The following is a 27,702-nucleotide window of genomic DNA, read 5'->3' on the forward strand; positions in this document are numbered from 1 at the left end:
ACGTGGTGTGAAAAGAAATTCGCATTCCGGGGGGAAAACCGGTTTATGATGATAGTGAAGTTGAAGAAACTCAGTGTTTTGGAACATTCTGCGTATCCCGGATATGACAACAACGATAAACAGTCTATTCTCCTCATTTAACTTTAGTCGCTGCCCCTTGATTTCTATGCGGCAAAATGAGGTCTGCACCGATAAAGTCAGAGTGGATTGCTTCGAGAATACCATAATCGGGTCAGCACGGCGCGTTTTAGTAACTATTTTCTTTCCTGGTTCATCGGCAATGATCTTTATTTTCAATTTCTATAATTCCCTTCAGTTCGAATGTGAAAGAAACAATAATACAAAAAAGTATGTTATAGCTGCTTTGAAGCGACATTGAGTGATTATTTTTTCTTTAAAAATGGTTGGAGAGCATTTGCAAGTAGATTTTTATAATGATCTGATCTCAAGAATCGTTGATAGCTGTCCCTTTTCATCAAAGCGAACACGTGTGCTTGTGCTGCATCAAATGTGTATCTGAAATCAATACATTGACAATTAAATAGAAACATAATAATCGAGTGCGTCATCAATAATATGGAAATCAAATGATTTCTTTAACATAGAACTACTCCATTATTCTCCATAAGAATTGCTGCAGATTAGTGGTAAAAACACACGACTAGTTTGTGTGGGAAAAAAAGTGTGTCTAGTTTAATCAGTACTAGAATTCATCAATTACCACTATAATTTGCCATTAAAAACAAGCTGATACAAAGCGCCTCACGAACGACGCGCCAATTTCATGTTTTTCAAGTTTGTCAAAATACACAATACTCAATAGAATAATGGTGCCAAACTCAATAGAACTGATAATTTGTTTGAGATTCTATATACAAATAATCTCCATGGAATATGCAATGTGGGCGTAATCAATCAATATTGGTATTCGTTGGAATATTTCGTGGGATCGTAGAATGATAGAATGATCCCCAAAGCGCGTATGTAGAGCCAATAGTTATATGTGTATGAGAGTAGACAGAATGTGCAGTGTGAAATCGATAGAGCGAACTAGATGGGAAAAGGGGAATTAAGAAAAGCAATTAGTAACGATTATTGTTATACATAGACTTACATGGGAATGATACACTGTATAAAAACTCTTGATTTTACGGAATATGTAAATTTGAATTACCCCATTTTTGTAAATCTTTTTTCATAATTCCATACATTTTTCATTTAAAAATGATCACAAGTAAAAGAATGCACATTATTTGTTGTTTTGTAATAGGTATTACATTGCCATCGATTCAATTTTTGCGGAATTCATTAGCACATCTATTTCATGTTTTCCATAGCCTTATAAGCATTAAAATATTATCGAACAATCTCGGCTGTGCCTACATCGATAAAAAAAATTGAAATTATTCGAAACAGAGATCTTGGGATTCGAACGCGTTAGCTCCACGAAGCAAGCCAGAGATTTTGGGATTCAAACGCTTGAGCTCCACGAATTAGCCCCATGAGCGAGAACCAGGTCTACCGAAATCCGCGAAAATTTCGCAACTTACTTCCGGGTTTTCGAATTGGCGTTCGTGACTCGTACGGTGAGGACTTTTTTGACGCCTTATAAAACGCATCCTCCCTCTGCGGGGGAGGATGTATAAAACGTTACCATAATGAAACCTTAACAATGTTAACCATTCAGCGTCATTTTACAACAACCGTAAATCGATGTGCAAAACGTCACAGGTTTATGTGTACACATACAAGCTATTTGGCAAAATATTATTGATAAAGATGTAGAATGGCTCCCTGTGATTTTATAATGACCTATATTTGAACGTCGAAATGTTATATTGCATTGATAATATCTTGAGAAGACGTATTGTAATAGTAATGGAAGTATGATTATATCAGGAGCGGCAGGCATAAATAGAAATGATAAGTAAATCGGATTATTAAATGGCGGATGTATACACGATTTGGAAGTCAGATATAAAAGTCAGACCCTGACATGGGGATGCTAGTGGAATGACAAAGCTATCTACGATCTGAGTAGGGCCGGCGTGAATTTCATCGGCGGCTGCTACAAGCGGTCTATATAAAAACGTGCAAACATATAATTTCAATATTGTTATTATTATTATTTTATTTTTCCATTTTGAATTATAATAATCGTACTAAGTAATACAAATACAAAAATTCAAGATGGAGGGAAACATGAAGAAACCTGTTAAGGTTTATATGATATTCATGCCACCCTCGTACACCCAATCACACTCTCTTTCACACTACATTCACACTGAAAATATTTAAGTGCCAGATGGAAGAGACTGGCAAGGTTATCGAAACATTAATTGAGAAGATACTGTTTGAGAGCACGTTTAAAAACTGGAGGGGATACTGATCCAATGATCTTCACTGAGTAAGGTAAGTTATTCCAAGTTAAAGGGGCTGATACTTTTAATGAAAATTTCTTTCGATTGGTTCTAAATTGTTCTACTTTGAATGCATGACGGTTTCGAGTATGATGATGGTGAAAGTCGGAATTTAATGAAAAATAATCTGAAAACGAGTTAGGCAGTAGTGAATTCTTACATTTAAATATGAAAAAGCACAATTGAAATTTCGTCATTGCTCGAAAAGTAAGGATACCTAAGTTTTTGAAGATGGGGGCTGTATGGTCAAAGAAGGTAACCTTCGATATTACCCTGATCGCACGCTTTTGAAGTAGGATTATTGGCCTGATTCTCGATTCGTAGTTATTGCCCCAGATAAAATTGCAGTATTGGAAATACGGGTAAACAAAACTATACTATAAGGTTTTCATCACTAAAACTGGCAATCGTCTTTTAACTCTATTCAAAACACCAATACTACGAGAGATCTTTTTACAGACAAATGATATGTGGTCAGACCACGTCAGTTTACTATCAATATTTAAACCAAGAAATTTTGTGGAATGAACTTGCTTTATTGGGACATTTCCGATTTTTATGGCACAAGGGGTACCCTTGAAATTTCCGAAAATCATAAAATAACATTTTTCAAGGTTAAGAGACAATTTATTAACTCGAAACCACATTCGAAGTTTGATGAGTTCATTGTTTATCAGTTGGAATATCTTCTTATGATCTTTTGAATAAGCGAAGGTTGTGTCATCTGCAAAAAGGGTGAAGTCAAGAATTTTTGAAGCATTGACACAATCATTTATGAATAATAGATATAAAAGAGGACCGAGAATAGAACCTTGGGGAACTCCGATAGTTATACCTCTTCTTGACGAGTTAATACCATTAAAACAAACAATTTGACCACGATCAGACAGGTAACTTTCGAATATTCAAATGTTTTAGAAAATATGTTCGATATTAGGGGTATGCAGGTTTCATGAGATTAGCAATTTATAATAGCATAGCTGTCATACACGGCTCCGCGTCCACTGATGGCATGTGTATAAGGTGACAAATCAATTCAATACTTTATTGATCCTTATTACATTGAAATTCCGGGATAAAATTCCCAAATTCAATAAAATTACAAATTTCAAAATAAGAAAATACAAAATACAAAACACACGGGTAATTCATACAGAATAACATGAATAAGTTATTTAAATGACAATGTAATTAAGTAAAATCTCGGAGAAATGTCTATTTCTACTTTACTTGAAAGCTCACGAGATGGCATAGCTCAGTCGGTTTTAGTGGTACATATCTGATAAAAGTCTTACTCGGACCAGAAAGCACTGGCAGCGAGTCAGTTTTCTCTTTTTAACTCCTTTCAATGAAGACTTTTTGGATATCCTTCAATAAAGCGAAGAATGGATTGAAAATCGATGTTTATAATGTCCCCTTTCTGGTCCTAATAAGATTTCTGTCAGGTATGTACCACCAGAGCGGACTGGGCTAGGCCACCTGATGTGCTCTCAAGTCAAGATGAAATAGACATTTAGTCAATTTAGTCAAATTTACTCCAAGCCTAAGGTGGCTCCATATGCGACTTAAGTTAAATTCCAGGGTTGCTCGCACAGTTGTCACAATACTAAGTCCAGCAAAAGGAAAACCAGGTATCATTTGAAAAACAAGACATGGCGATCATGTTATAATCGATGGAATATGAGATTGTAAACTTCTACTTTATCTGCAATACCTGAAGAGTTACCCCTTAAATATGTACTATCATTACTGTCTATGATGATGACTCTCTCTTACTTTGTGCATTTAGTTTTATTATAAGTTAGAATATGTCATCTAACTGGACAATATTAACGCATCCCTTTCAATTAAAAGTTTGATAATTTTTCAGGTACTGTTATCTGTTAAAGTTGTTCAAAAGCGCCATATGTCAGACAGCTTGTGGAAAAATAGAAGTTTACATTCAACATCTTGGTCTTCATTCTTTTACAAGCAATTTACAGTAACCATGTTGCGTACCCATTTGTGAACGTGTCTTCAAGAGCGTTTCAACAATTAGGAGTCACAATCCCGTGATCACTGTAGTTATCAGGAAAAAGCCAATGCTGTTTTGTTATGTGCTTATAGTGGAATATATTTGCAGTGTTAATTACTATTTTGTGAGGAAAAAAGGTTGTGAAAATATTGTTGAGCTTATTTCTCATTTGAAAAGTCACATTTCTGGTGGGAGTTCGGTCGAGGTAACGTGTCCGTTTCGTGGCTGTGGAGCGAAAATATAGAAAGAAATCATCATTTTCCTCACATATATCTCGTGTGCATCGACATTGGAACATACATGCGGTAAATGATCTTGATCATAGTGTATATAGCAGTTCTCAAAATGATGATGGTGATGGCCTTGACAGAGGTGTCCAGGAAACATTGTTAGCATGAGATCTTCCCTCTGGCAATCTTCTTTCCCTGTACTCGATGAGATTGTTTTCATTGATGCGTATGCATTGTTCTACCTAACGCTATATACTAAGCATCATGTGCAAAAAGAATTAAAATATCATATATGAATAAATTAAAAAATAAATTAATACATATTTAATACGTATTAATGGTATTAAATACATTTAAGTCTCAGAAGTAATTCATTTTTTAATTTATTTATATATGATATTTTAATTCTTTACATTTAACTAGGTTTCTTTATCTAATACTAAGTTAGTTGGTTTATTGTTTTTCTAGTTGAATTTTAGTCAAATGTAAAGAAATCTAAAGTAAACAAGAATTAATAAAAAAAACATTAGAATTATAATAGGTCTCTTTATCTAATACAAAGTTAGTTGGTTTATTGTTTTTCTAGTTGAATCTATTCAAAATATTATTTAACCCAGTGAGCAAAAAGAAACAATAACTTAGTCTTAATTTAAAGATAAATATCGTAATTTAGTGCTGCGCAAAGAATAAAGATATTCATCTGATAGATTCATAGAATTACTATGAAAATAAAATATATATTTGAATATAATTTGTACCTTTCCAGTGTTGAAATATAAGTTATATTAGTTAAAAATATGAATATGATAAATCTGTGAAGACATAGGGGTTATTTGAATATAAGGCCCCCCTGTCTCTAGAATCCAAGAAAGTAAGAAAGTAAGACAGGTACGAGACGTATGAGTAAGAATCCAAGAATCCAAGAATTCTTACTTTCTTACTTTCTTACTCGTACCTCTAGTACTTAGATACATAAATTAGTTTAGATTATATAAAAATGAATATATTATTAATTTAAGTATAGAAATAGATTATATTATAACTATTTTTATTTTTATTAAGTGAAAACATATAATTTATTCATTTTTATAAAACTAAAGACAGGTAAATTAGAAAAGTAGGCTTTCAAGCCAGAGTACGAGAGTACGAGTTCTTATAGAATAGATATATAGATATATTTTAAACATTATTTCAATATTTATATTTGTATGAGTTAGATTTTTAAACATTAAAAGTGTTAGTAAAGTGTGATTGAAATAATTCATGATTCTATTTGAGCCTATATACATTTCATCTAATGAACTATTGAATAAATCCATAAATTCACAGCTGTTACAATGACGCCGAGACATATGAGTCATAATACTGCAAACGCGTAGAACATTCTAGAAGGTGTACCGGAACTCTGAATAGAGATGACATGGCATAATACTGCAAACGCGTAGAACATTCTAGAAGGCGTGCCGGAACTAGATGACGTGTCATAATCGAAGACGTGTTCATTTAGAAATCGCACCGGAACTGAATAGACGATGTAACATAACGCTTAGGATATTTTCTCTCGAAACGCAATTAGGAGTTTATAGTTTACAATTCTAAATCTAAATGTAAGTACTGTTTTTTGTAGTTATTAGGGCTATTAAATATGAAACCTTTAGATATATTTAAGTGTATTTGGTATATCTTTTAGATAGCTAGAGTTACCGTGAATATCTTTTAGATTAATAAAACGTCATACGCATCAAGAAGCGATAGAGAAACTCCAAATACTCTTTCTGACTGAGGAATCAACAACAATGGATATCGAACCAATAGAAACTGGCGTAGAAACACCAAAAGATCGACGAAGAAACTATAAAAGAATTTCAAAAAAATTAAGACTCCAATGATTAAGTTTAACATTTGTTGATGTAGTTAAATATTTACCGGCAATTGAAAAAATGTTTGTAATTATAAATTGTATTGATAGAAATCAAATGATGTATTGGAAGAAACGACTGAACATACTTGTATATGTATTGTGTAAATCTACTTGGTGAATGTTCTATGTTCGGTCGTTTCTATTTGCATAATGAATATTTTACAGAATTTATAGAATGAATATATGATTATGATTAACGCATGTGCATAAAGCAAAAGCGCTCCTGTATGTCCGCATGTGACGCGGGTATTGTAACTGGTATGATTTAGATATCAAGGAATCGAAACGACTTATCAAAAGCAACGAGGAATGAAAAAGGATGACGTTGGTCGAAGAAATGGAAGAGGATTCTAAAATATTAACCAATTTAGTAAAAAAATGTGTATAACAAATGGAACCAGAACAACCACAAACTATCAATATTACAAATAACACTGGTGACATAAATATATACTACAAGAAGTGTTCTAAATGTGAATTAGATAAATTACGTTTAAAAGAATTTAGTAAGCGTAAGATTAGCAAAGATGGTTTTCAATATTGCTGTAAAACTTGCGCTAAACTATATACCAAACAATATCGAGAAGATAATATAGAACATTATAATTATTATATGGCAGAATATATGAGAGAAAGATATCAAACAGATCTTAATTTTAGATTGAAACAATGTTTAAGGACTAGATTAACACAATTATTCAACAAAGAAACACATTCAGAAACACTATCTAATTTGTTGGGTTGTACAGATGAATTTCTCAAATCATGGATTATATTTCAATTCGATGGTCAAATGAATATAGATAATTATGGAGATTATTTTCATATTGATCACGTGTTACCGATATCTAAATTTAACATGAATGATGAATACAATAAAAAACTTATTTGGAATTGGAAAAATTTAAGACCTCTTGAAAAGAAAGAAAATAAAATCAAATCTAATAAACTAGATTTACAGTTATATTTAGAACAGTTAACAAAGGCAAAGAAATTTATTGATCAATGGAATAATAATCCAAATAACGAACAATACGTTGAGGAATTTGATATCAAGGATCCGAAATGACTTATCTGGACAGTTATAATTACTGCTCCTAATAGATTAACAAAAGTAGTGCGATATCAAATAGAATTCAAATAAAATATATTAAAAATTACATACCTTCAACTAGCCATTATTTCTATTTTAATTTTTAATATTTTCTTTTACAATTCTTTTCAAAAGAGAATACTTTATATCACAAATAAAAAATACTAAAAAAACAAATAACTAATACTAAAATTCTTTACCTTTAACTAACTAGTATTAACCCAAAGAGATGCTGGTATCATTTTATAATACTTATATTTTTTTTCCGCTATTTTCTCTAATATAAATGTCAAAGAAATCGAGTAAGAATAGTATTGATATTGAAAAGACATTAGATGATTTGGGTATAAGTGATAATGAAGATACAGTTGTAACTAATTGTGCTCAAGTTAATAACAATATTGATTATGAATACTACTTATATTGTAAACACCATCTTGAATTATTAATTGCTGGCGGGAAATCTAAGGAGTTTTTAACTAAGATAATCACTTTTCAAGAATTAGATGCTATGAAACCAGATAAAGTAATGAAATATTTTAAGATTTATGAAGAAGCTAGATTAGCTAGAATAAATGATTCTATTTCAGATGGTATTGTCAAATGTTATTCTAAGTTATGTAACCAGTTAATACCAATTGATGATGAAAATAAATTATATAGTGATTTGAAAAATGACTACTTAGTTATGACTGAATTACAAAAATGGGTTGGTTATGCTTCATTCCAATTAGGATCGGTTATGACATTAATTTCTACTGGTGTCATAACATTTTCGAATATCAAACCTATGGAATATAAATCAGGTAAGAACGAAACAGATGTACTACAACCAAACAGCGAAACAGAAAATGAATCAGAACAAAAATTAACTAAAATAAATGAGTGAAGGCGTTAAGAAGAAGCCTAGATCCGAGAAACAAATTAAATGGGCAAGAGAATTAGGTAAAAGATCTTCAGAATTAAAAAAAGCTAAGAAAAAGAAATTAACTGATATAAATGAATCACAGAAATTATCTGATATTGATTCAAATAATAATATATCTGATTCTTCTAATAGTGGAAGAAATGATTACTTATATATTACAATTGGGTAAATCACAATTATTATATTCTCTGGTGTAATATATAAATATAAGTATAAATCTGATTATAACAATAATGATTCCAATGATAATAAACCTATTATACCAGAAAATAAGTCAAATCATAAAGCCATTGAAACTAAATCTAAATTATTATTAATGGATTAAAATAAGATGAAAAAAGAACAATATTTAACCTTTATATTATAACCCAGAAAGTGAAGTATCATATTCTAGCGTTTCAGAATTATGGAATAAAATTAAATCTGATAATGAAAATGGTAATATAAAATATAGTGAGTTAAAATTATGGTTACAAAATCAACCAACATATCAAATCCATAAGAAAATGGATAAAACTTATTTAACAAGAAAATTTATGGTTTCATATATCGATCAACAATGGCAAGCTGATTTAATTGACATGAAGAACTTAGAAGAATACAACAAAGGATATTTCTGGATATTGAATGTTATAGACATTCAGTAGATACGCATGGTCAATTCCAATCACAAATAAAACTGGTATAGAAGTAACAAATGCTTTTAAATCAATATTTAAAGAAGCTATTCCAGATAAGATACAATTTGATGAAGGTAATGAATTTTATAACAAACATTTTAAAAAACTATTATCTGATAACGTTGTAGATTATTTTCCAACACACTCAGATAAAAAAGCATCTATTATAGAAAGATTTAATAAAACATTGAAAACTAGAATGTGGAAATATTTTACTGCTAATGAAACATATAAATATATCGATGTGTTAGATGATTTAGTGAAAGGTTATAATAATTCTAAACATAGTTCTATAAACATGAAACCTATACAAGCTACAAAAGAAGATGATTCGGAAATAGTTTGGAAGAATTTATATGGAGCGTTTGTTACACATGATTTTTGAGAACCTAAATTTAAAATTGGACAACACGTTAGAATATCTAAATATAGAAAAACATTTTATAAAGGTTATACCCCTAATTTTACTGAAGAAATATTCAAGATTAAAAAGATAATATTAACTAAACCATTTGTTTATAAATTAGAAGATCTAAAAGATGAAGAAATATTAGGTTATTTCTATGAACAAGAATTATCACTTGTACCAAATCCAGATGAAATAGAATACAAAATAGAAAAAGTATTAAAAACAAAAACTCTTAAAGGAAAAAAGTATTCTTTGGTGAAATATAAAGGATATGATGATAAATTTAATGAATGGATTTTATCTAGTAAAATCAAAAGAATAAATGAATAAAGATTTATTTTTATTTGAACCGCATAATATGTTAGTTACTGGAGTAACCAATTGTGGTAAAACATATTTCATATTAGATTTGTTAGAAACTATTTATAAGAATCATTTTGATAATATAATATTATATTATATTATAATATTCTGTCCTACTTATGAAATGATTAAAACATATAATAGGGATATAGTTAAAATAGAAAAGTTTATTATATTAGATCCTAAAACAGTAAAAGAAAATTTAGATAATTGTATTAAAATAGCAATTGATACTTATAAAGGATCAAATACATTATTCATTATAGATGATTGTGCAAATTTACATGATTCAAAAGTTAGAGAAAGTGAGTTGTGTTATCTAGCTTTCTCTGGGAGACATTTTGGGATAACAACATGGGTTTTAAATCAAAAATATAATTCAATTGTTAAAGACTTAATGGAGAATATAAGATTTCTAGTTTTATTTTATAACAAAGATAGAAAATCTATGCAACAATCATTGGAAGAAAATCAAATTATACCTACTGAATTACATGATGAATATATGAATAAATTAAAGAATAATAAAGGTTCAAAATTATTACTGAGACTACAATTTCCCTATGAATATAAATTTATAAAATAACTATTTATATACCTATGTATCCAATACGTATTAAATACGTATTAGATTAAATACATTAATACTTAAAACCCTCTTTTTAAAATAAATATCATTCATACAATTTTCAACCAATTTATTTTCTATTTTTTCAACTAATATATGAATAAGTTTGAAAATAATAAAGGTTCTTTATTATTACTGAGGTTTCAATATAAATTTAAAAAAAAATATAATTTAAGGTATTTTCAAATAATATGTATTAAATACGTATTAGATACATAAATACTTAAAACCCCCTTTTTTATTTACTATTATTTTATACAATTTTCAACCTTTATTACTTTTTGAGTGTTAGATAATTACTTTCTGAATCACTTTCATCATCACTCTCCAATTCATCATCAAACCCTAACAATTTATTCAAATGCTCTATCGTATCTTCACCAATAATTGGTTTATTGATATACTTATTAGTCATCTCAACTATATCTTTATTTTCTGATTTCAGTTTCATAGAATCTTTATTATCAATACGCTTTCCTGTAACTATGTTTTCATTGTCATCTTTCTTAGTGTTTGACCTTAATAATGTATTTACAATGCTTGATTCTAATATTTTGTTAGCAGCAGATAAATCTAATTCATCATTACTAGGTTCCTTAGATAAAAATTCACCCAATAAATCTTTATATAAATCTTTACCATCTACTTTTTTATTTGAAACAAACTTTGTAACATAATTAAATGGGTGTTCTATAAATTCTCTTATACCAACACGATCGATTACATTAATAATATGTGAATTTGTATTCATATGATTATTCCAATTTGATGGAGCGTTTGAAAATTCACTTTTACAATAATCACAATAATTTCTATTTTCACTAATATTTCATATTATTTCATTATTAGATGTAGAAGGTATTACATTATTAGATGTAGAAGGTATTACATTATTAGATGTAGAAGGTATTACATTATTAGATGTAGTAGGTATTACATTATTAGATGTATTAGGTATTACATTATTAGATGTAGAAGGTATTACATTATTATCAATTACATTACTTAAATTATCAACAACACCAGTTTTAATATTATCGATTTCTATGAGTTTAGTTTTATAATTTTTGAAAATAGGATCAAATATCAAAGCTATATTACAAGGTATTACATAATATAAACCATCATTATTTTCATGTGTATCGATGTATGGAATATGTTTATATACTTTACCTCCTTCCATTTATTATATAAATTTTTATTAAAGTTAAAATTCTAATACATAACACTATTTAATTGAGAATTTACAATATTTAATTGCGCGTCAGATATAATATAAATGTGCATTTTAAAATTTTTGATTCCTTTATTCTTTGTCATGAATAATTGTATTCCATCTTTAGTGTTTTGTAATTTTTTTCCAGAACCATGTAATTAATTATCCTCTGTTGTTCTAAAATCTAACCATAATGCATATTTATTACCGGTATAATAATCAATTTGATTAATATTACAATTTTCAGATGATTTTACTTTTTCATTCATAAAATGTTTTCAAATTTCTGGCCATTGATCAATCATTCTCATTCCTTGACAAAATATTTGCTATTCCTTCGATAGTTATTTCTACTTTTGTTATTTCAAGATTATTATAATTATCAACATTTATTGCACCATTAGTATATGTTGCAATGGTAAAAAATATTAATATACCTTTAATAGATCTTCTTGGGAAGTTAATATTCTCATTAATAATTTCATCATTTTCATTGATAGTTACAGTTTTAAATTTATCAATATAATCATATAATAATGAAAATCCTTGATTGTATTGAGTTTGAATTATACTTGAAATATTTTCATCAGTTACTGTATCATATTCTAAACATATATTCGATAATTTATAACCCATATCTTTATTAACGCTAGATATTACAATTTCATTTACAGGAGCAAATGTTATCTCAAATATAACGTCTTCTTGAATTGCGTATTTATATAAAGGCGCATTATTATTTATCAATTCGAAGTCTAATGGAATTTTATATTTGCTTCCATATATACTTGTTATCAATTTATCTATAGCATTAGTTAATATTGCATTATGTGCTTCTGATCTTAATTTATTTTGGTTTTCTGATTGTATTCCTTGAAATATCATATTATTTCTATTTTCTTTAGTTAACCATAAATCTTTATAATGCATAAATAAATTATAATCATCTAATGAGAAAACTGTTTCTGGACCAATCTTTATTGTTAATTTTTTAATCAAATATCTTCCAACATTATCGACAACATAATTAGTATTATTACCGGTTACTTTTATATCGGCTGATAAATAAATACTATTTGGAACATAAAAAGTATTTTGTGTTAATCGAGGAATTCTAACATATAAAGTTTCATCAGGATTAATATTAGAAGGGTTATGAGTAATTATACGATGTGATCTTTCTGCTTTCATAGCATTAGATATTCTATGATTCTTAGAAGGATTGATATAACTCCCACTCAATTATTTAACAAAAAAATTAATTATTTATTTTTTATCATGTTTACTAACCCAAAAATAATTGCACTTAAACTGTAATTAAAAATAAAACAATATGTTCCGCAGCAAAGTTAATAATGTTTCCTGCAGATTTCAATATAAAACCAACAATTGATGCAATAATTCCTGGTAATGCTGCAGCAGATTTTCTAGATAGTTCCCATAAATATTTTGCTAATTTCTTTAAACCATCTTTAACTTTATCTTGTATAGAATTATTATTATCTGGGGGTTTATCCGGTTTATTGGGAGTAGGTGTAGATTTTAAAGCATTTGATATTGCTAAACCTATTGTTGTGAAAACCATAGTTACAGCTGTTAGAATTGAAAGAATTGTGATTCCTTCTAACTTAAATAATAATTTTATTCTATCTTTCAATGATATTTCAGAATTTGGTTTTATCAACAAATCTTTAAAAATAACTTTTAATCTATTAATATTATAATCATATGCTTTTAATAATGATTTAATTTTTTTCTTTTTGTAATGCTATGTTATATTCTAAATCATCTTTTTCTTTTTCTAAATATGCATAATAATCTAATTTTTCTAAAATGTTTTTTATAAGAGATATCAATATAATAATCATCTTTCAAATGATAATAATATTCACCATCTAAAAACTTTAATTCTTGTACTAAAAGTCTAGCACCTTTATTATTTATATTATATCCAGATTCTTCAAACACATGTTGGAAATTATAAATAATTTTATTATATTCTAAATTTTGCTTTAATAAACCTTGATTTTCATTTTCAGGATCTATTCTTTAATTTAATTTAGTTCTTCTATCAAATTCATCTGTTGATGGGGCTTTAGAACCACTATCTGCTAAATTAGAATTACGCGCTGATGAATTATCATCATCAATATCAGTTTCATTTAAATTGGGTTGCGGTTCATCAGGTATAAATCCTTCATTATTATTTCCCATGTTTTCCATTTCATAAGCTTCTCCACCTTCTGCCATTTACATAATAAAAAAATTAAAATATAATATTCCTCCGATTACAATTCCTATACAAGTTAAAGCTAATTTAGCATTTTCATGGGATTTATTATCATTATCAGTTTTAATTATATCATGTTGAATATTATCAGTTTTAATATTTTTTGTAGTATTGTAATATTTTATTTTAGAATCATTATCCAATTTAATATTCTTAGTTCTAGTTTCTGTTGATTGAATATGTTTTTTATTATTTTCGCCTTCCATTAATTTTGGAGCAGTAATAATCTTTTTATTTATATAATTTACTCCAAATGAATTACTTATTGTTGCAGTTTTAATTAGATTATTATAACCAATTATGTTTCCCATCTTTAATACTAAATCATTAGAAATAATTAATAGATTAGGGCCTAAACAATAATTTAGTCTTACATGAGATTTATCTAAATAATTTTGATATCTTACAATGTTTTCTGGAATCGATCTATTTTTATCATTATGAATTGAATCTTCAAATAATACTTTGAATTGTTTCTGCGCATCGAATGAAGTGTTATCATTTCCAACTATTGGTGATCTTGTTTCAACTTGCGCACCTAAAATACATATCAAATAAGTTCTAATAGATTGATTTATTCTTTGTATACCAGCTTTTGTAAAACCTTCACTATTTTCTAAAATGAAATTAACCCAACCATTATTGTTTTGTTGTTGTATATTATTATAATATTTTGGTAATTCATTCCAATTTAGTGTTCTTATATCTGAATTTGTCATTATTTTTCCAAATTCTTTAATATATAATATTCCTAATCCACCCATTGTTCCAATTTTTGCTCTAAAATCATTATTTGAATTAATATTAAATTCATTACATAATTTATAAAACTTAGAAAAATTAATATTATTATTCAATTCTTTAAAATATTTTGAACCTGGTAAAGAACATTCTAATTCATCTAATATTAATTTTATTTGAAAATAAGTATGAAATCTAAAAAGTGATAACATCAATGGTAAACTTGGTTTGTTTAAATGATCATTCCAACTAATTCCACATACTGTTGTTGCACAATAAACAGCAACATTTAATTGGTTCTGCCAATACTTCATATTAGATTTTAATAACCATTGTTTTGCCTCATTTAAATTTTTGAAATTAATTGTATACACATGAGATATATTTTCCATCTTAACATTAAAATTATTAGTTTCAGTAACATAAATATATAAATCAATTAATGAATTTAAAACTTCATTTCTATATGAAATATCTTTATTAAAATCTATTGCAGGAATATTATATTTAATTGATTTATTATATTGGAAAGCTTTTGGAAAACTATCTACCATTTATATAATTAAAAAATTAATAATTTATTAATTCTTTTAATAATTTATCTTGTTCTTCAACTGTTATATGGCCATTTAAACTTATTATATAATCTAGTGTATTCTTTAATTTATTAATTTCTTTTATATTAGTTTTAATTTTTTCTTTATTACTTTTTATATTTAATTTTGAACTTATACCAGTTAAAACACTTGATGAAAATCCTAACACGCCAATTGATATAGCTAAAGGTGTTAATGGGCTGAATATTGCTAGAAATGTTATTACAGAACTAATTGTAACCGAACCACTTATAATCAAATAATATATAATTTTACTTTTTAAATATTTTTTCTTTTTAACTTTTAAATCATTTTCAAATTCTAATATTTGTTTTTCTAAATATATTTTTAATTTAGTTTTATTTATATCATGAGGAATAATATCAATATTATCATCCATTTATTTAGCAAAAAAAATTACTAATTAGTAAATTTATACGCTACAAATATAACAATAACTGTTCCGCAAAAAATCCATATTATTTCATATTTCTTCTGTTCATTACTTGGGGTATAATAATCTGATAATTTAGGTTTATTTAGATGTAATTTTTCTTTATTTGTTACCGCGTTATATAAACTCATTGCATCATCAACTGATTGAAAATCTCTATGTAAAATCTTCCGATCATATAATTCCTTGTTAATATAATCCATATAGTTTTGTCTCTTTTCTCTATATTCTTCTGCTGCTTTATTGTATTTCTCTAATGCTAAGTTATGTCTTTTTTGTTCTGTTAATGATCCATTTTTATCAATATGCTTAAATAAATATCCACCACCAGTAAATGCTAAAGCGTTAACAATTGCCGATCCTATAATAGTTATAACTGCAGAAGCCATTCATTTAGTAAAATAATTATGCATTTATATAGGAGGAATATGTTTTTGTTTTTCTAAATAATCAATTGTTAAATTAGATAAAGTTACTGCTAATGTTAATTTTAAAATATCATTTATATCAAATCTATCAACATTAACACTTCCCATTTTAAATACTTTTTTTAATACCCATTGAATAACCAACAGTTCCAACTGATAGTAATGCTCCATTATATAATCCAGTTATTATCCACTTATTATCACTCATTTATTCATCAAAAAAATTACTGTCTTCAAAACATTTAGTTAACTTATTTATGATTAATTCAACATTTATTTCATTATTAGTTTCATTTGTATATATTTCAATTATTATTTTTTTAATATCATCGATGATAAAATCTTCATCTAATTCATAAAATCTTAAAGATTCTCTAATTAAATTAGTAATCTTTTTAGGGTTTTCTGTTTCTTCACAGAAAACCCTATTGAAATTCGCGTGATTATTATTATTTTTTTTAAACCCTTTTCCACACAGTTTTTGTTAAAAGTGTAAAGGCTTCCTTACCTTACCGCTGTCGCCGATACAATCCGTATGATATCCTTCAGCCCACTTCAATCTCCAGATACTGCATGGGAATTTTGATAAATCCACGTTATAAAGGCACTGTCAAGCCGTAAACATCGGAAATTTGGCTCCGTTCAATTAGTAGCCATGTTGTGTTTTCTTTCCGCAATTTTCACAAGTCTTACCATAGAATGCATTGTTCATTAACTTGAAGGAATCTTTCTCAAAATCAGTTTTAGCTTCAGTTCTCTGTTTGGTGTTAAAATCTATATATTTTTCTAACCACTTAGATTGACTAAATGAAATATATCTATGTACTTTTTTTTAGAATCATTCCTTGTTTTAGATAAAACTTTAACATTCTATAATGTACTACATAATTATATTTATCTTCTTGAGTTACCAATTACTTTTCTGTATGAATATGATTTTCGGGTTTAATTCTTTTTTGATAATTTGATAATTCTTCATGAGTTACAGTTTTATGTTCGGGACAGTATGCTAGATTTCTAGATTTAAATTTAATATGTTCAGGATATTCTAAATCTACAACAAAAAAGTAATCAGTATCTGAATCATCTGCAATATCTAGGATTCTTTTCTTCCAATCAAATTTATCATTATTTTCATGTTGTAAAACTTCACTTATTTCAAATACTCCATAAGGTTGTGGTTCCATCATTGCCCAACCATACAAATTATTTGCATCTATATATAATAATTTATATCCAGGGTTATCATTTACATTGAAATTTCTATCACCTAATACACCTGAAACTCTTCCTCTTATAGATTTTTCAAATAATAATAATTGATCTATATTTGTTAACAAATCCATTTTTATATCTGTAAATTTTAAACCACAATCCCATGTTAAACCTGGACTAGAATAACAATGACAAGGATCAATTTTAAAATATTTTAGGTTTACATCTCTAAACCTTTCGAATATATCAGTTGATAATAATACATCTGATTTTAGATATGAATCTACTAATTTTCCATGATTTTCTATTTTGAAATGATTCCAAATATTCAATGTTCTATTATATACTTCATCTTTAACATATTAATTTTTTAATTCATCATAGAATTGTTCTTTCAATAATTCAGTTATGTTAAAATCATTATGATTTTTATAGAAAGAATATGGAATCGCTCCTTTATATCTCATTAATTGAAAATCATCATTATTTGGATAGTGTTGTTTTAATATTTTTAATTCATCATCAACTAATGATTTTGATAAGTTATCTAATGAACTATTTAAAAATCTATATGAATCTATAAATCTTAGGCAACCAAATTGGAATGATATATAATTCTCAGATGTTTTACCTAACATTTTAAATTTATAAGTTGGTATTTTATCTTTTGATCTAATGATTTAATCTTTCTATTTCATTATTGATTTCTTCTATTTTATGGCATAACTGTTTGATGAATAAATGTGCATCATATCCTGATAAATTATGAAATATAACTGGTACAAAGTTAATTTTCTTAGCTTGTAAGTTACAATTCTCATGTGCAGCGCCTCTAAACTTTCCGTTCAAATGATCATGGTCTCTTACTTTTTTATCTTTTTAATTAAATATCTTTTCACAATAATAACATTTACCTGTAAACACGAATTCTTCTTTATCTTCTTCTGTCATTATAATTTCTATATTTGCATTCAATAATTTACTAAATCTTATTTCATATTCAATTAATAAGTCACAAAAATGATTGATAACATTTTCATTTCTATAATCATAATATTCACTTTCAATTAGTTCTGGATAATCAGATTTTATATATAACCCGAAAGCTGCAGCTCATTGATGAATCTTTTTAATAGTATTTGTTTTTGGTGGTTCTTCTAAAAAATCATTTTCATAGTTTAGTTTCTTTCTTTTATAATATATTTCTTTTCTATCTTGATCAGTTAGTTCTTTATTTAATGATTCAAAATCTCCATATATAACAAATGGAACTTTATTTTTGTAATCACATTTTTTGAATTCTAATATTTTATCCTTTTCATTTGGTAAAACTAATTAACAATAATCATGATTTTCACATAATTGTTTATGATTTAATAATGTACTTTCATTACTGAATTTATGTAAACATTTTCTACATAGATATATTTTATTATGGTGATCACTTTCTGTTCTAAAGAATAAATCTATTTGTTTAATCCACATATAATGATTATCATAATATAATATATCTATGACATCGTTTGAATCATAATCTTTTGATAGATATAAAGGTTCTAATGTATAATGTTTTTTACTGTTACCTTTTGTATTTGGTAATTTGATTAAATCAAATACATTTATCTTTATATTATCATCTCTTTCTATTTTTGGGATGTTTTTAATTATAACGGGATACTTATCTATCTTATAATTATTTTCAAATTGTTTATAATGAGTTAATCTAAAACTATGTTGTTTATAATCTTCAACTGGGTGTAAACAACTTATTATAGCCCATAGAAAACATTTATCATCTTCATTTTGTACATTTATTACAGCATTAGTTTTAAATGGTAGTTTAATATAACTCGATGCTTCAATATCTGGTTCTTTATAATATGATACATTATTTTCATCAATTGGTTTTGATTTAGTTAACTTATTATATTTTGTGTTATAAACATGTAAAGTCATAAATATTATTTCATCAAATATTAAACCAGATCCTTCAAAATATTTCTCTTCTATTTTAGTTTTTACTTCATTATAACATTTATCTAATTTATCATCTATATGTTGTTTAGATATAATATGTTGTGAATGAGAATTTATATTATATATTGGTTTATCTTCAGATTTTATAAACTTTACTTTAGAAGATATACTAATTTTAGGATATTCAACATCAGTTATTATTTTTATTATTTCTTTCATATTTTCTAAATGTTTTTTATTTTCTTCTAATGTTTTTCCTTTATGAAATTTAAACTCAATAGCTGCTGGACCAATATCACTTTTAAATGCTTCGGTTATCTCTATATCTTTTTTATTATCTTATGAATTAATATATTTTCTTACATCTTCCATGTATGGTCTTTTATTGTTTAATCTATTTTTTATGTTTTTAATTGTCTTCTGTTTCTTATCATTATCTTTATCAAAATAATCTTCACCTAAACTATCATTATTCATATTTCCAATATGACTTTTAGATTTTAAATGTTCTTTATAATATCTTTTATCACTGAATGATTGATTACATGTATCACATTTATATGTTTCTTTTTCATTCTTTAATTCATCTAATTTAGTTTCTAATATATCATCTTTATATTATAATTTCAATTTATTCTCTAAATGTGTTTTAGTTTTATTGTGTCTTGCTTTTTGGGATTTATCTATATTGATTTTACATGTTGGACAGTAGTACTTATTTGCTTCCATTTTAATACTAAATTTTTTTATCAAAATTGATTTTAGAAGTTCAATGATTTGAATATGAATTATTTCAATCACACTTTACTGACACTTTTAATGTTTAAAAATCTCATACAAATATAAATATTGAAATAATGTTTAAAATATATCTATATATCTATTCTATAAGAGCTCGTACTCTCGTACTCTGATCTGAAAGCCTACTTTTCTAATTACTTATATATGTTATTCATTTATATTTTATCCATGTGAATATTTTAAGAGTAATAGGGGTAATGGGCTTTCAGGTTAAAGGTTGAAAGGTTGAGAAATTTTCCAAATGAGAAAATAATAATAATTTCTACTTGAGTTAGGAGTGTACGCGACTAATTCAAGTAGAAATTATTATTATTTTCACATTTGGAAAATTTCTCGACCTCTCGACCTTTGATCTGAAAGCCCATTACCCCTATTACTAACTCACAATATATTGCAAAGTTGTTACCCACGACTGACATTTTCTATAATTGTGGTGATTTTCAAGGACATAGTTGAAATCATCAGATTGTTAAGCACGACAGTACCACTTTGCAAGTGCATATGACGTCCCTACCCAGTTATATGTATAATGATCAGATCTTCAGTTAATTTTTAGATGATAAGGCAGTACCTGATACTGTTCGGACCAGTAGGCCTACTTGTTACCAGCCGATTCGATGGGCTAAGGCCTTTCCAAATAAATTCAGATAGACTAAGAGTACCGCTTGATGATCATAGCAGACCAGATCCAGCACACCGCCGTGAATTAGTTCGGGAAATCTTGGATGTCATTCTAACTATGCTGGTTGGTGCTCCGTCCAGAGGACCCGTTCGAACAGTTTCATTGAACGTCATGGACCAGTTTCCTGATTCATTACAGGACATAGATATCGCGGGACATATTGTTGCGACGGGTTATTATAATCTAGAAAATCAGGTCGAGAATCGTGTAAATAATGAATTCCGCAAGCGTCGTTCCTACATATATCCCAATAACAAAAGACAATCAAGTGATGAATCTGATAAAGATAATCGGAAGAAAAGACTGAAAGTTAGCTATGGCTGTGTCAATTGGGACCCTGCTCTTCCTGATATCTCCAGGGAGAAAGTTGTCGAGATGAGTATCGGAAAAGTAGTCTAGTTATGTCATCCGTTCGGCAAAAATGGATTTGATATATTCATTCATACGCACAGATTCAGCTCGGGAATGAATACCTTAACTTTAGTTGATGAGTATCCATTCATGCAGAATGGTCTAATACCGTTAAAACACTCTATTAACCGTTACCAATTCTGATAAGCAGAAAATTCTGATTTCTGTCACATACAACCAATATGAGATAGTAAAACGATACCTACCCCAAAAATAAATTTTGGCCCATTTGACCTAGTTTTCTGAAATGTTGCGAATTAGCTACATTGGTCACCAAAGTAAAAAATTGAGAAAATTTCTTTCAAATTCATCTTCATTTTCAGATGCAAAATTGCAACAGTACCATTAACTTCTTAACATGGAATACCAAAAAATAGTTTCAGTTGTTGCTCAAGCATTGATTTATAAAAAAATTTGGACATCTGAGGTCAATAGAGGGTTAAATAATTTTGAAAAGTTAACGAGTATTTCATTGATTTGTCTCGATGAAGGCTTACATCGCCAAAATAAGGGTCATAGAATACATCAATATATGGCTTCTTGTAAAAGTGATTGTATATAAAATTGTTTTAAAAGATATCGACTTAGAATGCAAGTGGCTGGATCATTTCTTCTTCCACTTGCATATCTCAAGGAACCTGAATACAGTTTCGTCAGATTCTATGGGATAAGAAGTCATCATTATAAGTTTTTGGCCGTAACTAAGTTTCTCCATTAGAAGGCTAGAACATGACATTTTTATTCAGTAACACATATTTCTACTTTGATAGATCGAAGGAAGTGCGTCCGATATTCAAAACGATTATGAGAAACCTGAAACCCCATTTATAGCTGTTTTTGGTAAGTTTTCCTTTATACTGTAGAAAATGCATTATGATATTATCAGGTTTTTGAAAACTTGATTTACACTTATATATCGGTGAGGTTACCGATAATCTTATCTACATGTAATTTGTTTTTACATGTGTTTTGTTTTGAGCAATCCTATGTGATGTAAGTTTTCCATTGTTATGATTTTTGCAACCTGGTAGTGTTATGTATAGGGCTAAAGTGATATTGTTGGGTTTATTGATAGTAATTAATACGCGTAGATAGAATAATATTCATATAAAAGAGTGTTTCACTTGTATGAATATTTCATTACACCCAGTTATATCTGTTGGTTTAAATTTTCAGGTAACCCCATCTTTGACACTGAGTCTTATGTGATATGTCTCGACGGGAGAGCCTTCTGCAATGTGAATAGTTTCAGTGGAGCTGTAGGCATTTTCTTTTCTTTTTTTATGTTTTCAACATAGAATATCCAGAAAAGTTACAAGCTACCATGGAATTTATTCAGCGGTGAGTAAAAATGTTGTTAGTCTAATCCTGGAGAGGTGACATTCTATTCTACAGAGCGCGCGCATTTTTCGTCAGTGGAAGTTATGTAAAATTTGTCTAAAACTTGGTCAGTGAAATGGAATAAGTCCACTGATTAAACATAATTTGTCGAGATCCTCGGTTTCACCAAGGCAGACATTTTGAATATCTTGTTAGGGCTACACACTGTGCAATTTTCTTGAAACTTGGAAACAGTGATGGGCTAGGAACATGGCCTATTGAAAAGAAAAAGAAATCGCTTATTCAAAATGACCATCATAACTTTTAACAAACCTGAATGACGCACGTTGTGTTCCACTTTGTAGTTACAATTACAATATAACTCAATTTATTGCAGGATACTGGTTGGAATCAACCCACAAAAGGGCACACGAGTAGGGGAAAGAAAGCCACAAATATAAATCCGAGGGTTTTGGCCCTACAGAAACCTCTAAGATTTTGAATAAGATTGGCTCTGTGAGTTTGAAATGAAATTTCTCATGATACAAAATGAAATCCTCCCCAAGGAAGGGCTGCAGTTATCAAGAATTTAACAGATAATAGATATTAAAAAATTTAACTTTGATTACTATTTCATTGTTTTTGTTCTTTCAGTTTTGAGTGGGTTGGTTTAGTTATACATGTGTAAAATTTTCAAGATTCGGTTAATGTAACGATGGCTTAAAGAGAATTTAAGTGTTTCAGTAAAAGCTAGTGGTTTTCATTTAGTTTATGGTGTTAAAGCTGGGTTCCCTAATCAATACAAGTAAGATTTACCAATGTATAAGCATGGGCCATACGAATAATTCCTGTTTCGTGTATTAAATTGTCGCAGATTTTACAGCTAGAGGGTTCGATTACTGGGACACATTAGTTTTTTTCGTGGATCTACGCTTGCATTTATACTCAAATGTGCTTTTTGAGCGTTTCAATGATTTGATGAGTACACGTACGTACAGAGTAAACTTGTGAACTACTAAATAGGAGCGTTGCAAGTATCTTTGAAATTAGGAGAAACGGTTTTAAGGTGTATTTTTAACTACTTGGATTTAGGATCCACCATCGAGATTAAGAACTACGAGTCATCATCGCCATTTTAAAAATAGCTGATCATTGGGCTTTGTAATACTTTCACAGTAATGAAGCGTATAATTATAATAAAATTTCCAATATAGTTGTAAATATCGCTATGGAAAAAGTAACATAGATCAGATTGTTTGTAGAGATTTTAATTTTGTTATCCCTATCACAAATTCGGTAGAATAATGAAAATAACCTTACCGATTCGGATTTGCCATATTTGCTTGAGTTTGCTCCATAGTTTTGCCATCAATGTTAATTTCACAAGGAGCACCGGGTGCAAGGAATTCTCTGAAATGATAATGCATATGGATATTAGGATGGGTGTGCATGGATAACATACCCACTAGAAACCCGATGAAGCTCTTGTGCCATCACCCTGATTGCAATAACGATTAGAAACTTAGATTACCTGTATAACCATGATTCATAATTTCTACATGATATCTAAAACTATGTTTGTTGATAACATAACAGTGAGCGTATTGAATCTAGAATGCTTAGCACATGTATGATATAATTACAATTATAATCAATATAAAAGACATACCATAATGTATATGACTACGCAATGAACTTAAAACCATGTATGCTCATCTATCTCAGGGCAGTGCTCATCCACACATCAATTACTAATTTGTGTGAAGTGTTATTACATTTCTTGTGTATCTAAATTGCATAGTTTTTGACTCATGTTTACCATAGCTCCTCCTAGTGGTCAAAATATTATGTACTTGATACGTGGATCAAAATAGGCGACTAAGTTCAAAGTACTGATGTACCGGGTACCAAGTGTAGCCGAAATAGCAATTAAAGAAACGAAGATACGGTTCTTTTGAATATAGTCCTTTTGCTTTATCTGTGGGGACTATAGAAGCTCATCATTATCAATTTCGATATAGTCCTATACTATAAAATACTATATAATACCAACTATACTGAACTTTAGAACATCGAGAAAACGAAGATAGGTGTTCATTGCCGCCTTGAAGAATAACAACTATATATTGCTTAATTGCGTAAACAATGAAAAATGTAATGTTCACAAAACACATAAGCATAAGCATCAACAAAGTCAATTGGAATGTAAAAACATCGACAGCTGAACAGTAGCTATCTCGCCATATGGCGGGGCGAGCAGTATGTCGTCCATTGTCAAAATTAGTTCATTTTCAAAGAACTTTTAAACTGGAGTTTTAGACTCCCTAATCCACATATCATCTCAACAACCACCAACTAAACAACACTCATTCTTCTAGTCGGATATCGTATAGCTTTCACGAGTAATTGATTCATTAAAGAGAAAAGTTCCTTCAGAATGTACAAGAAATCGATGCTGACGACTAACTATCTACTAGCTAACATGGCGCATCCATGCCTGTCATACACAGAATCCTCGATTGCCTCAGTGTCACTGCGGGTACTCAATTGCAGTAATATAAATTGAACGGCAACGAGTTCAGCCCCGATATTAATGACGAAGTGCACACAATATTCCAAAGAAGAAATTCATAGACTTTGACAATTTGAGCGTATTCGACCACAATAGCCAACAATTTGGATGCAAAAATCTATCCATCTTTAGCTTGAGTCAAAACAACATCACCGCGTCGTGCTCACGTGTAGAATATATGAAAATCTTAATCTGCTGTGATGTTAGTTAGTAATTAGGAAATGGCAACTCGCCACCACTTTTAATTTGGTTTCCTTTAAAGTGGGAGACAGAAAAGCATTATTGACAATATATAACAAAATAAAAGCAGCAAAAAACTATTTGAAATGAAAACAAGAGGCCCATGGGCCTTGAAGCATTGGTAGATTATACTATGTTATTAAGTGGTTATAATGTTTTACATCTGCCGGCAAATCTTCTATGACGATGTTGATTGGGAGGACCACAGACTTAAAGGTCTATTCGTCTAGTACGATTTTATTCCTGAAAATGAATTTATTTTCTGCCAAACGATTTAGCCTAAGCTATTTGGACTGTTAAACCTCATTAATGCGATTCTGTTAAAAAGACGAAACTAGTTTATGCTGATGTTTTCTATCATGTCCCAGCCAAGATATTTATATCAATCAAGATTTGGATACAAAACCCATTTTTACGCATGAACTGTTAGGCCCCACTGAATAATGAAAACAAAAACAGAACGATTTATCTGAATGCAATTGCAAGACCCTCTGATCTTAGAGCTCCAAGCTCTGATGCATGTACGCATGCAAAACGTCGCAGAGAGCCATGCCGGCGTTGGTATCACTGAGGCCGGCTGATGATTGTTTGTTTGTCTTTTTGTTTGTTTGGCTTTACGTACGTCGTTTTGATCTTGGTTTCCCAAGATTATTCCTATTGGATTGTTCATTTAACCTCACGACGGTACGGCCTTTGATGTGTTGCCCGCACACGGTTCGCAGCCAGCAGGACTCGAACCCACTTGTCACTCAGCATTGATAGTGGATTTAACAGCATCATAATATAAACCATCATTATTTTCATGTGTATCGATGTATGGAATATGTTTATATACTTTACCTGCATCCATTTATTATATAAATTTTTATTAAAATTAAAATTCTAATACATAACACTATTTAATTGAGAATTTACAATATTTAATTGCGCGTCAGATATAATAAAAATGTGCATTTTGAAATTTTTTATTCCTTTTTTCTTTTTCATGCATAATTGTATTCCATCTTTAGTGTTCTGTAGTTTTTTCCCAGAACCATGTAATTTTACTTTTTCATTCATAAAATGTTTTCTAATTTCTGGCCATTGATCTATCATTCTCATTCCTTGACAAAATATTTTATTTGCTATTCCTTCGATAGTTATTTCTACTTTTATTATTTCAGGATTATAATACTTATCGACCTGTATTGCGCCATTAGAATATGTTGCAATTGTAAAAAATATTAATAAACCTTTAATAGATCTTCTTGGGAAGTCAATATTCTCATTAATAATTCCATCACTTGCATTAATAGTTACAGTTTTAAATCTATCAATATAATCATATAATAATGAAAATCCTTGATTGTATTGAGTTTGAATTGTGTTAGCAATATTTTCATCAGTTACTGTATCATATTTTAAACATATATTCGATAATTTATAACCCATATCTTTAACAACGCTAGATAATACAATTTCATTTACAGGAGCAAATGTTATCTCAAATATAACATCTTCTTGAATTGCATATTTATATAAAGGTGCATTATTATTCATCAATTCAAAGTCTAATGGAATTTTATATTTGCTTCCATATATCCTTTCTATCCAACTATCTACGTCATTAGCTACTACTGCATTATTGGCTTCAGATCTTAATTTATTTTGGTTTTCTGATTGGATGCCTTGAAATATCATATTATTTCTATTTTCATTAGTTAACCATAAATCTTTATAATGCATAAATAAATTATAATCATCTAATGAGAAAACTGTTTCTGGACCAATCTTTATAGTTAATTTTTCAATCAAATATCTTCCAACATTATCAACAACATAATTATTATTATCACCAGTTACTTTTATATCAGCTGATAAATAAATACTATTTGGAACATATAGAGTATTTTTTGTTAATCTAGGGATTCTAACATATAAAGTTTCATCAGGATTACTATTAGAAGGGTTATGAGTAATTATATGATGTGATCTTTCTGCTTTAATAGCATTAGATATTCTAGAATTCTTAGAAGGACTTATATAACTCCCACTCATTTATTTAACAAAAAATTATTTATCTATTTTTTATCA

The 27,702-nt window shown here is 28.5% G+C and overlaps 1 protein-coding gene across 1 annotated transcript in view; it reads right to left on the bottom strand.

Moving 5' to 3' along the window:
• Nucleotides 1-383: 383 nt before the first annotated feature.
• The window catches only part of LOC141903423 (regulator of G-protein signaling 7-like), a 269,965-nt gene continuing 242,646 nt past the window's right edge, over nt 384-27,702 (bottom strand). Inside the window, exons 13-14 of the mRNA XM_074791538.1 lie at nt 24,138-24,227; nt 384-516 (exon numbers count right to left, since the gene is read on the bottom strand). Of these exons, the coding sequence (XP_074647639.1) occupies nt 384-516; nt 24,138-24,227 (223 nt within the window). The remainder of the gene's footprint in view (nt 517-24,137; nt 24,228-27,702) is intronic.

Source organism: Tubulanus polymorphus, chromosome 4, assembly GCF_964204645.1.
Source record: "Tubulanus polymorphus chromosome 4, tnTubPoly1.2, whole genome shotgun sequence".
Lineage (NCBI taxonomy): Eukaryota > Metazoa > Nemertea > Palaeonemertea > Tubulaniformes > Tubulanidae > Tubulanus > Tubulanus polymorphus.